The sequence below is a fragment of the Hydractinia symbiolongicarpus genome, chromosome 3 (assembly GCF_029227915.1).
Source record: "Hydractinia symbiolongicarpus strain clone_291-10 chromosome 3, HSymV2.1, whole genome shotgun sequence".
NCBI lineage: Eukaryota > Metazoa > Cnidaria > Hydrozoa > Anthoathecata > Hydractiniidae > Hydractinia > Hydractinia symbiolongicarpus.
In genome coordinates, this window is record NC_079877.1 from 14,285,005 (window position 1) to 14,297,714 (window position 12,710).

Consider the following 12,710-nt stretch of genomic DNA (forward strand, 5'->3'; position numbering starts at 1 on the left):
ACAAAAAATTTGTCGTTATAAAACTCCTAATCAAATTAACCCAGATGGAGAAACACTACAAAAAAAAAAAGGAAATTTAATATTTTATGATTATAAAAAAACAAGTTCTCTGAAAACGTTAATTCAATAAAGGTAGAGAAAGCACCTTTAACAAAAATACACAATGGAGTTTTTGTTTACATTATGAAGGTTTGTAATGAATTTATAATTCAACAGGACTAATAACAAACAACTTCTACCTTAAAGCTGTTATTGACGTTGTTGATGCTGGTGGCTGCAATGCTAACTTCCGTATAGTTAATCTCATGGAATAAGTTACTCTAAACAAAAAATTCAATGCGTTCAGCAAGTAGAATAAAAACAAAAAAATTATAAATTCAATAAAACTAACTATAACATGAAAAATTTAGAAGATTAATTTTAATAACCTAAAAAAACAAACTATTTTGAAATAACAAGTCAAAGCACAAGCCTACTGCAAAATCAAGAAACAGATTTTTAATTATAAAAAACAATGGCCTCTTGATAATATTACCACTCTTAGCATTAAATCAACAACACTGTTCTACTTTGTTATGGTTTAAAGAACAATGAACATGTTTGCATAACAGAAAATATATCATTTAACTTTAATACTTCAATATTAGCCATTTTGATATTCTACATTGCTTCCATACATAAGTTGTTTTCTCCTCTATTTGGAATATTTTTACTGCATAACTAAATTACACTGCATTATATGCCCAAGAATTCTAAATCCATGGCATTCCAAATATTATGGGTTTTTCGAGCTATTATAAAAGCCCAACCTTTTTTCAGCCATTCTGCATTTTCTCTTTTTTCAACTTTCTAGGCAGTCACAATTCCCTTTTAGGCAAAACATTTTCTGCAATCCACACCCTTTTTACTGCTAATTTGGTCAAATTTATATCAAATTTTAACTACCAATCAAAAAGATGACATATTTAGAATTATCTAAACAAAATATACTAATAACAAAAAACCAGATGCACAAAATTTCGAATACTTTTCCAATGCATTTGGACAGCCTTTGTCTTCCTTGTCGCTTATTTTATGACCATAAATCTTTTGAAAAAAAACACTCGCTTTTTTGTCAAGCTATCTAGCCTTATTCCCTCTGCTGCCTGTTTGAATGTTTTTCTTTATTTTTTAACACAGCTAAATCATTTAAAACCATTTTTTTTAAGGAAAAAGGCTGTATAAATATTGTCAATCAAAATGAATAAAATAACGCAAATTACAAAGTGTATTTTGCCCAGTGATTGTTTAACCCATTTTAAGCACCTCCATCTTGTTGAAATCTATTTTTACTTAAGGAGTGAATAGAACACTTAAGCACAAAGCCTTTTTTAAGAGAATTCCCCAGAATTTAATTACGGTGCATAAAATTTTGATATTTTTGTCATTTGTCATTTGTAATTTCAGTTAATGAAATATCATAAAGGATTAATAACCATGACAAAATATGACAAAAAAAACATTTGCCTGACCCAGACTTTTTACAGTTATTCCAAGGACCCAATAATTTTTACCGTTGGCTCCCTACTTTCTGATACTATCAGACTATATCCTATTAGTATTCACACATATTTTTGTACAAAACCCATCCCTCCTTACACCTAGTTATGTGGAAAGTCAAAGAAAACATATATATACAGTTGGCAGAAACAAAATGTTTAGCTAAGTATTGTTAATGTAAAACGTAATCAGTAGTTGGGTGAAGGGTCTCCTTATGGGTGAAGGGTCTCCTTAAGAGACAAGAGAGGAGTTGAACGTCCTCCACCATACCTTAGTTTAAAGGGGCGATTGTGGAAGTCCCATGAAATGCCACATAGTGATGGTGTCACTTTAAAAAACACCCAGTCCGGTCTGTGAACGGTTGGCGCTAGGAAGGGAATCCAGCTGTAAAACAATGCCAAAACTCTTTATTAATGGCCGTAAGAATAGTTAATCAGACAAACTGCGTAAACGGGGCTGGAACTCTAAGGAGTGAAGGTGTCGCGCACGGTAGCACAGATGTCAGATGTGAGCATCGTCAGACCGTTACCCAGCTATCACATCACAAGGTAGATAACACTAGGTTGAGGATGGCTAGTGTAAATGTTGGTACTCTGAGAGGTAGAGCAGGTGAAGTAGTTGAAATGTTAGAACGTAGATCTGTTGATATGTGTTGTGTTCAAGAAGTTAGGTGGAGAGGAGCTTCAGTGAGATTTGTGGAAGGTAGGAGGGCAAGGTATAAGCTTTTTTGGATTGGTAATAGTGATGGATATGGAGGAGTTGGCATATTCGTTGCAGAGAAGTGGGTAGAAAAAGTAATAGATGTTATGCGTGTTAATAGTTGTATTATAGTGATAAAGTTTTTGATAGGTAATAGGATTGTCACTTTTCTGTCAGTTTATGCTCCACAGTGTGGACTCAGTGAGGAAGATAAAGATAAGTTTTATGATGAGTTAATAGCAGTCACATCAAAGTTTGGAGACACTGAACTTGTCATGGTGGGCGGCGACTTTAATGGTCATGTTGGAAAGTCATCTGAAGGTTATAGAGGTGTGCATGGAGGCTATGGATTTGGGAGCAGAAATAAGGAAGGGGAGAGATTGCTTGAGTTTGGAATGGCAACGGACATGGTGGTTTGCAACACATCATTCAGTAAGAGACAGAGTAGGCTGATAACATATGAGTCAGGAGGTTGTAAGACACAGATAGATTACTTTTTGGTTAGAAAGTCAGACAAGAAAGTGGTGAAGGACGTGAAAGTTATATCGGGGGAAGAGTGTGTTTCCCAACATAGGTTGCTGGTTTGTGATATTATCTTGAAGAGTTTTAAAGAAGCCAAGGGAAAGTACAGGCCCCGTCGAAAAGTCTGGAAGCTGAAGGAAGAGTTTGTAGCAAGACAATTCAGTGCAAAAGTTCAGCAGTTAGCCTACAATAGTCAATGTAATAGTGACAATGTTGAAAGTACTTGGACTACTTTGAAGAATTGTCTTCTAGAAGCTTCTGATGATACCTGTGGGTGGACGAAAGGACCAGCTAGACATAGACAGACCTGGTGGTGGAATAATGAGGTTGACCAGTGTATAAAGGAAAAGAGGAAACTTTGGAAAGAGTGGAAGTCAGGTGGTAGTAAAAATATTTACTTAGAAGCTAAGCGTCGGGCTCGTACAGCAGTGTATAAGGCAAAATCAGAAGCAGAGAGAAACAGATTTGCAGATGTGTTAAGAAGGGAAGACCAGCGCAATGATTTAAGATAGCAAAGCAAATGAAGAAGACTAATCAAGATATTGTAGGTGAGAAGTGTATACGTAATGATGAAGGTGTTTTGGCTAGCACAGAGGAGGAGAAAAGGGTAGCTTGGAAGAATCATTATCAGAGGTTGCTTAACACTGAGTTTGATTGGGACGAGGATAATTTGTCTGATGATGATGTCGTAGAAGGGCCAGCTATGCAGATCAAGACAGAATGGGTAGTGGAGGCTATTAGGAAAATGAAGATTTGCAAGGCTGCAGGAGTATCAGGTATTGTTGCAGAGATGGTAAAAGCATTTGGATATATTGGAGTTGAGCTTATTACAAGTCTTGCTAACCAGATTATAAAGGATGGTGCTATTCCGAGTGAGTGGCAGTCGAGTGTAATAGTGAATTGTTTCAAGGGCAAGGGTGATGCATTAGAAAGGGGTAACTATAGAGGTTTGAAGTTGGTTGATCAAGTAATGAAAGTTATTGAAAGAGTGATTGATAAGTTACTTAGAGAAAGAATTGATATAGATAAGATGCAATTTGGTTTTGTTCCAGGGCGTGGCACTACAGATGCAATATTTTTACTCAGACAGCTTCAGGAAAAGTATTTAAGAAAGAGAAAGAATCTCTATTTTGCCTTTGTAGATTTAGAGAAAGCTTTTGATAGAGTGCCACGTAAAGTTATTTGGTGGGCTATGAGAAAATTAGGTGTGGATGAGTGGCTAGTTACGATGGTTCATTCTATGTACAGCAATGCTAGAAGTCGTGTCAGGATTAACGATTCACTTAGTGATGAATTTAGTGTAAATGTTGGTGTACATCAGGGTTCTGTACTTAGTCCTTTGTTGTTTATTCTAGTCTTAGAAGCGCTGTCGATGGAGTTCAGAACAGTTGTCCATGGGAGTTATTGTATGCAGATGATTTGGTTCTCATAGCAGAGTCGATGGAAGAATTAGTTGAAAAGTTTGAGAAGTGGAAGAAAGGACTAGAAGAGAAAGGGCTGAAGGTAAACACAGCAAAGTCTAAAGTCATGATAAGTAGCATTGCAGCCAAGTGTGACATTGTAGTTGGAAAGTGGCCTTGTGGAGTTTGCAGGAAAGGGGTTGGTAGTAACTCAATTTTTTGTCAGACTTGCAAGCATTGGGTACATAAGAAGTGCAGTAGTATTAGTGGAAGGTTAAGAGCTGGCATACAGTTTGTATGCAAGCGTTGCAAAGGTGAGATTATAGAGAATGAAGTATTTCCAGCTTTAATGATGTACAACAGTGGCTCGTTAGAGATAGTTAAGAACTTCTGTTACTTAGGTGATATGTTGGGCAGTGAAGGGGGTGTTGGAAGAAGTGTTACTTGCAGGATAGGTTCTGCTTGGAAAAAGTTTAGAGAGTTACTTCCTTTATTGACTAGCAGAGTCCTGTCAATTGAGGTAAAAGGTAGGTTGTATGAGGCCTGTGTAAGAAGTGTTATGTTGTACGGTAGTGAGACATGGGCAGTGAAGCAGGAAGATCTTGACCATTTAGAAAGGAATGATATGAGAATGGTTAGGTGGATGTGTAATGCCAGTCTGAGAGACAGAAAGAGTTCAGATGAGCTAAGAAGCAGGCTAAGTCTCCGTAGAATTAAAGATGTTATCCAGATAAGAAGATTGAATTGGCTGGGGCACTTGGAAAGAATGGAGGAGGATAATTGGGTAAGAAAGTGTAGAGACTTGATAGTTACTGGGGCAAAGCCCAGAGGCAGACCGAGAAAGACTTGGCAGGAGGTTATAAGGACAGACTTGATAGAGAGAAAGTTGAGTTTAGATCTAACACAGTCTAGATCAGATTGGAAGAGGGTCATTAATATACCCCGTCCAACCCATGCTAGCATGGAAAACGGACGTTAAGCCGAGAATGATGAGTATAGCTACACTTTTTACAGTATTATAAACTTGGGTGAAAGTTTAAAGTTTATTGATACAATGACAGGTATTCTGTATGGAATACAACAACAGTCTCCAAAACCTTTTAATAGGTTAGACTTAAAATTCATTATAAAAGCATTGACAACAACTCTCCAAAACAAAAAAGGTTGGGGACTGTTGAAGCTGGTCGTTGTGACCATAGACTAAAGCCTGTGTTTTTATTTAAACCAAAGTTTAGATTCAATTTTAGTTTCGCAAGAATCTATTCTGCAAAAAAGGAAACGTTGCATGACTATTTGTGCTACACAGGGTTGCTATAGGTATTTAACGTATCTGGTGTTTTTAACTGAGACACTGTTGGTTAAAAAGCTCTTTTGGAATAATCCGGCAGATTTGCGGTATGGCTGTACTAAGTGCTAAAAATTTACCTGCACACATAATAGCTGGCATTCAACATCGATCACCCAGCTAGTTTTGAGCAAAGTTCAAAGACATGTAATTATAGATTTAACATAGAAAAAAGGTATTCAAACAATACAAAAATATAAGAGGGTTGTTTTAAAGAAGAAATAGCACACATGACTTACTGTGGGGCTCTTTGCGTAATATATTTGTTGTGGATAAATTTTGAAATAGCGTGGTCTCCATCTCTAAAAAAAGAAAATACAAATATATATAAATGTCAAATATATTTGCACAGTGTTACACTGCATAATCGTTGAAAGCTTGTAAAAATAGTAACGAAACACTTTTAAACTTCCCCTAAAAATTAAATACTTTATCTCATTATAAACTTTTAAATGCACATGTCCAGGTTTCAACTAAAACTTTGCAAAATACAGTAGTTTTACAATAAAAGTTTTTAGCTTATTATAGAGGCTTCTTAGCATGCTAATCTTTCCTTGCAAAACAAACGTTTTGTTTACATTGTGTATGCATAAGACACATCCTTTCATTAAAAGGCCAAAACATGAGAATGATCTCAGTTAGAAAGTTTTGTGTATTGTTTAGAATAAACGTCAGGGGTTTTGGAGATTTCATATCTTTTGAGCTGTGTTAAGTTTTCTTATTATAGTTGTATTTCTTAGTTTTGGCATCTTAAAACAAATTTTAAGAACACAGAATAGTATTCCACATTTTTTGTCATTCTTTACATTTTCCTGCTTTTTTTTTTACTAAACTTGCTAATATTTTTCTTATCATTAACCATTTTAGGCCAGTCCAGATATTCTAATGAAGCTTGGACTACCCAAGACATAAGATGTAGATGCGAGCATTTTGATAGAACCGCTCAAGAAAATTGTGTGACGCAGAGTTTCACCTTTTAATCTATTTTTAATTGTGCATTAAATCATAATTTTATTTATAAAACAAAAAATCTCTTTGATTTTATAAAAATCAATAAAATATTAAAGTGCTCCGTTTAGGATTTCTCCAGTGAGATCATGTTTTGTTTGAACAACAATGTCTTATTAAAAAATCTGCCCTTTCAAGTGTAGAGGACAATTTCTGTTGCTAGCAAGGTTGCAACAAAGAAAACAATTTCCAATTGTTTGCAGAATGAAAAATTGTGGAATTTTCGTTTGAGAATACCTTTAGAATTGTGCAAAACGCAGAATAAAAAATTGCGAATTCTCACTTTTTTGATATTTCAGAATTTAAGACTGCAACATAGTATAAAATAAAATGTGAAATAGGAGAACAAATTAGGAATTTGAGTTTCAGATTTGTTTTAAGAGACGATGTAGTCAAAACAAGTAGGGGTTATTATCGCCAGTCAGGAAGTATATATACACTAACAATTGAGTCACAATTTTTTTTACCTGAAATGAGCCATGCTGTTTCATCAAAAACCCTTTGTGGATGCATTCCTAAATTAAAAAAACTTAATTAAAAAATTACGTAAAACTGAATTTAGTATATATAAGAACCTGGTCAAAAATTGTACTTGTAAAACAACAACAACTTATTCAAAAAATTTAAAAAAATATTCGGGAATGTAAACAATAAATAAACAATGGTCCTGGTAATTGAAGCCACCTAGTTCATTTTAGTACAGTATTATTAAAGAAACGATTACTATAGTATTTAAAAAGTTTTTACTCTATCCCTTACATCAACTCTTTCTTCCTCCATATTTTTTTCATCTGCATTACATTTTCTCAAAGAAAGAAAACTAATTTCTCTACAGTTTCTTTAGTTTTACATAGCACTGAAGATATATTTAGACATAAAGGATCATAGCGATTTATTGAAAAAATAATATCAAAAAGAAAAAGGCTAAGATTAAAAAAAATTGATATATTTTACATTATTTTTAACGCTTTAATAAAAACTTAAAATAGATATTTTGTTTTGAAAAAAGCCTATTTTTCCTCTCTTTTATTCATTTATTTCATAACTTATTTATTAATTTTTTCATGCAACACACGTATTAACACTAATATGTTAATCTTCTTCTTTTAACTGAATAAAAATAACAACACGCTAGCTATCACTTTACTCTTGTTTGTAATTTTTAACACATACTAGTATATATTTGAAGGTTTTAACTTCCCCTATTCGAAATATTTAATAATATAGAACCAAAAATATCTACACAATATGCATAATGGATAGCAAGTTTTTCAAAATTTCAAACTATATGCTAGCACAAAAAACATGCTTTTCTAACTTTTTATAAACAACAGATTTAAATTAAAAGTTTTCCATTTGCAATTGGCTAACCAAATAACAGCCTTTGTTAATTGCAAAACCCAATATCTTTGCCGATGATTGCGTACTCTTGACCTAATAGAAGGTACACCTTTGCATTAAATAGCATGCTTATTTCACTTCGTTTAATAACAATAAATTTACAAAGAATTAAGATTTCAAGATTTTATACATATTCAGAAAATTGACTCCTTTCACTCAGTGCTTGGCATTATCAGCTGTAAATTGCTAGCAATCTTTAAATAATTTGGTCAATTTCTCTTTACTGAATATACATGACATAAAAATTCTATATAAGTGAAATTACACAGAAATTTATTTTAATAAATTATATGTATAAAGTGACAAAATTTGTATTTTTAGAAAATCTTAGGTATATTTTTAGGTAATGAAAACGCCATAATTTCAAAATAAATGTTAAAAAACTAGTTTATTATTTTTATAAAACAAGCAAAAGCTATTCAGACTACGTCCGTCTTCAGTGCGAATACAAATAAACTTGCAGATTTATTGCACTGAAGACAGACATAGTCCGAAAAGCTTTTGCTTTTTTTAAAAAAATAATAAAATGATTTTATAACATTTACCTTATAAATAAAGAATAAAGTTTAACTTATTAAATATATAAACAATTTACAACTTTAAAAGATTCAGTGAGAAAAACATGTAAGGCAGATGATGACCACAGATGCATTTTTGTTCTTTTGGGGAGTGATTACACAGGTTGGATACCTAATATTTTGTTGACAGTTTATCATGCCTGACCGCAAGCGAAAAGTTATGGTATGTACTCCATCGCACCTCATAGAACATACATATACAATAGCATGTGATGATCATTACACTGGCTATACCCTGTTTAAAAAAGAAATAATTTTTGGTGAATTTTTTTATTTTTATTGTCAACTTTGTACTAAAAGTGTATATATTATACACTGATGCGGAGATAAAAATGGAGAACAAACTAATAAAGAATTTATAAAGGAACTTTTACATATACTTTGTTGCTACAGAAGCTCCATAATTATTATATTGTTTGTGCCCAAGTAAACGCTATTTACCTATACTTTATCATGTTTCTGTAAATGAATGATCTATGCTTATATACAATAGGGTGGATATATAATTTTGTTTGTGTTTGTGAAAATGTTTCTAACATTGCCGTGCATTATGTTGAATACTACTGTTAATAATGTTCTAATAATCAGCTGGGTACTTTTTCAAGAAACTAAAAGTATTTCCATGCAATGCCAATCATACAGTTGTCATAAGACTCAAAGGCTACAGAATGCTATTCTTGTATAACTTTCACTGCCCTGGCTTTAGGAATTTCCAATATAATTTGTAACTACTTTTACATAAGCTCTTCAAAATCAACCTGACAGGTATGAAGTCCAAAAAGAAAATTCAGTCATACAGCAGTATGTTTACCTTACAAAATACAACAGTTTTGTTAGAAAACTTGTTTTCTAGCCCTAATTTATCACAAGCAACTGTCAAAAATACAGCCACAACTTGCCGCAAAACCATTAGCAAAACATCTCCACTGGCCTTATCGACTATAGTATTTTATATTTATAATCTGTCCAATCAATAAACGCAATGTGCGAACACAAAGAACAAAAACTATATTCTATATTAAGCTCTGTTTAAACTATATATTCTATATTGTTTAAACAGAGCTTCAGTACAGAATGTATATTATATATAAGAAAAAAATACCTGCTCTTTACACAGTGTTTTAAGCCTTGTAACATTGCTTTCGTCTTGTTTCTCTTCCTTAGTTTGAAGATTCATATGAGGCGATGTTATACTCTGTCCACAACGGCATGAATAAAGCATGGAAAAGGCCATATTTCCATAACTTTATTGCATCAACCACCCTCTTTAAGTTAATTACAAGCTATGATATATTAATGGCAGCTATAAAATGGCCTAATGTTACATGAGATTTTTCATGACATGAACTAGAACGACTTGTGACCACAAGTTAAGAAGTTGCTGAGTCACAGGTGTACAAAGAGCGCATAAATTTTTGCCAATGTATATAAACATAACACAATTCATTTTGTCATCCAATTTTCTTTAATGTTGTAAGTGTATTTTCGCAACCCACACAAAATTAGCCAGGTAAAAATGTTAACATAAACACATAGAGTGAATATAGAGTGACAAAAAATATGTGCATTGATATACATACTAAAATTAAAAAAATAATTTTGGAACATTTGTCCACCCTTAAAGCTGGGGCAAAAAATGGCATAATATGTTTTATGGTTTGCAATCAGAGATATACAGTACTAATATCAGGAAACCTAACATCATGGATCGTGTACCATGCACGTCACGCAAGAGCCAAGAAGCTTTCATGATCACAGAATTTTTTAGCATAAGAGCATCACGATCTATTGTGAATATTACATCGTGATCTTACAAAATTATTATCATGACCTTTCATAATCTTTATTACTTTTTGCATTTTTATTTAATAAATAAAAACATGATCAGTTGTCAAAAATAGAACAAGAAACAAATATAAAATAATTTAAAGCAAAAAAAAATGTTCTCTCCCGTCCATTTCAACTTTAAGCATCTAACATTAAAAAAAGATTAAGAAAACAAAAAAAATTTAAAACGTTGCAGCTCCGTTAAACTATCACTCAAAAGATTTTAAAAATTTGTTTCTTTATTTTTACTATGTTTACAATCCACAATTTAAAATTCAACAAGTTATGTTCACAAGTTTCAAAACTACTTTCAACAATCCTAAATGCTTTATTCTAACCTCTTCTTTAAAAGTAATATTGTGAGCACGAGGAGCAAATAGTATTTCCCAATATTCTCCAGAAAATTAATGAAAAAATCTATCTTGCTTCATTTTATTTGGTTAGCTCGTGGTTTTCTAATAACTTAATGCATACCAATTACACATTAGTACACAATTTTTAGTAGTAATTTCACGAGAGAAGGTAATCGCTTGTCAAAAATCCATAATGTTATATGTAAATAATCAACAATGATTACACATGATGAAAGTAAGTTTGTTGCACAGCAGTAAAACCTATCCTAGACATAGTCACAACAATTCGCCAAAGATTATTTAAAAACCATCACAGTGGGATCCTTGATAGCGAAAACATTGCCATAGTTTAAAAACCATTAAAACAAGATTGTAAAACACTTGAGACACACATTCAGATTTTTTTGTTTGTATAAATCTTTATTTAGGCTATCTAAGTCAAGATTGAGAGACTCACTAGTTCAGACACTCAGCTATCATGTTTAGGGTCTACAAGTTTAAACGTCCCCCACTTGTCTTAAACATAAAAGAATTAATAAATTTTGTTAAGGAACATCCATACTCGCCATTTAAAAAATTCTCAAAGTGTTTGACACTCTAGAAGTTGCACAAAATGAATTAAAAATAAAATTAACAATCTATATAAATAATTATGAAAATTATGATTTAAAGAAACAAACAAAGTGTATAAAGTACAAAGTATATATTTCTATTTTAAACACACCCTGACCGATCATTAGAATGTAATCGTGAACATCGTGATCCAACATAAATATTGTAAACCATCATGAAGATTATGATAACATTGTGCAGATCAAGCATGACACGTGCTCACGATGTTAGGTGTTCTAATTCCAGTACTGTACACCAAATATGCTAATGTGATTTTATGAAAACTTGTTATTCTATGCAATATATAATTAAACATTGCCATACAGGTTTTTTGCTTGACGTATTAACTGATACGCTGATGAGAAAAGAAAATCTCACCACAGTTTAATTTTTTTATGCCATGTTAAACCGTATCTGACAGTCAGGGAAAACTTTATATCTCCATAGAAAATATATATAGGTCATTTGCTAATAGCATGAAATTGATTTCTTGGTTTATATATTTGAGACAAAAGAAAACAAAGTATTTGCGAAGATTTTTCAGTTTAGCGAGCTATGTATGTACCTACACATATTATAATCTATATTATAATCCCAAAAAACGTCTGTTGGCAAAATGGTACCACAAGTAGCAGGAAGTACATAATGGGGCATAAAAAAGATAGGCAAACTTGTGGATTTTTCAACTACTAATTTTTAAAAGACAGAAATTCAAAATTTTACTTTAAACTTAATGGATTTTGCTATAACGTATCATCCACTTACATTTGTGTGGTTAATTAAAGACTGGGGATTTGATTTCCCTTTTGGCAGTGACTCAGTATGAGAGGGTGAATGTTACCATAGCCCCTGGTTTACCCAAGCCATGTGAGAGACATTGGGTAAGTGGTACACTGTGTTGGCCGTTGAAAGGTTGCAAGGAGTTGTCTGTGACCCTCATTGGGTAGCTCAAAATGAGCTTTAAATACTCTGGGTCTGGCCATCTAAGCCATGGCTCCTCCTGGAAATAATAGGCAGGGCATATCTCTTATTTTTTGAGAGACTAGGCATGTAAAATATGCACATCTATCTATCAGTGCACCATTTTGAGAAATACTGTGATTGCGCCAGGATCCTAGGAGTTTAGTGGTTTTCCTAGACTGTTCAAATACACGGCTTTACCTAAATAAATGTAGCTAGCATGTGTATTATTAGAGATGCTAGGTGGCTAGTTAGAACTAAGTTTTAAAGCTTTAGTTACCAAGTTTTATGTTTTTGTAAAATAAAACATTAGCACACATTAGCTAGCTAGCTAGATTACAGAAAAAAACATAAAAACATTTTGCAAACTTCTTGTATGTGAACATTTACGTTAGTTAACTATAGCTAGAGTTGTACGTCTTTGATGTTTATTAAATACACATCAAATACATCTCGCACATACAAA

General features: G+C 32.8%; 2 protein-coding genes across 2 annotated transcripts in view; both read right to left on the reverse strand.

The window, feature by feature from the left end:
- LOC130635889 (sodium bicarbonate cotransporter 3-like) overlaps positions 1 to 12,710 on the reverse strand; it is a 97,043-nt gene that overhangs the window by 63,979 nt on the left and 20,354 nt on the right. The window lies entirely within an intron of this gene.
- The window catches only part of LOC130635888 (diacylglycerol kinase delta-like), a 39,448-nt gene that overhangs the window by 22,201 nt on the left and 4,537 nt on the right, over positions 1 to 12,710 (reverse strand). Inside the window, exons 2-4 of the mRNA XM_057445412.1 lie at positions 6,981 to 7,028; positions 5,745 to 5,807; positions 240 to 320 (exon numbers count right to left, since the gene is read on the reverse strand). Coding sequence (XP_057301395.1) covers positions 240 to 320; positions 5,745 to 5,807; positions 6,981 to 7,028 — 192 coding nt within the window. The remainder of the gene's footprint in view (positions 1 to 239; positions 321 to 5,744; positions 5,808 to 6,980; positions 7,029 to 12,710) is intronic.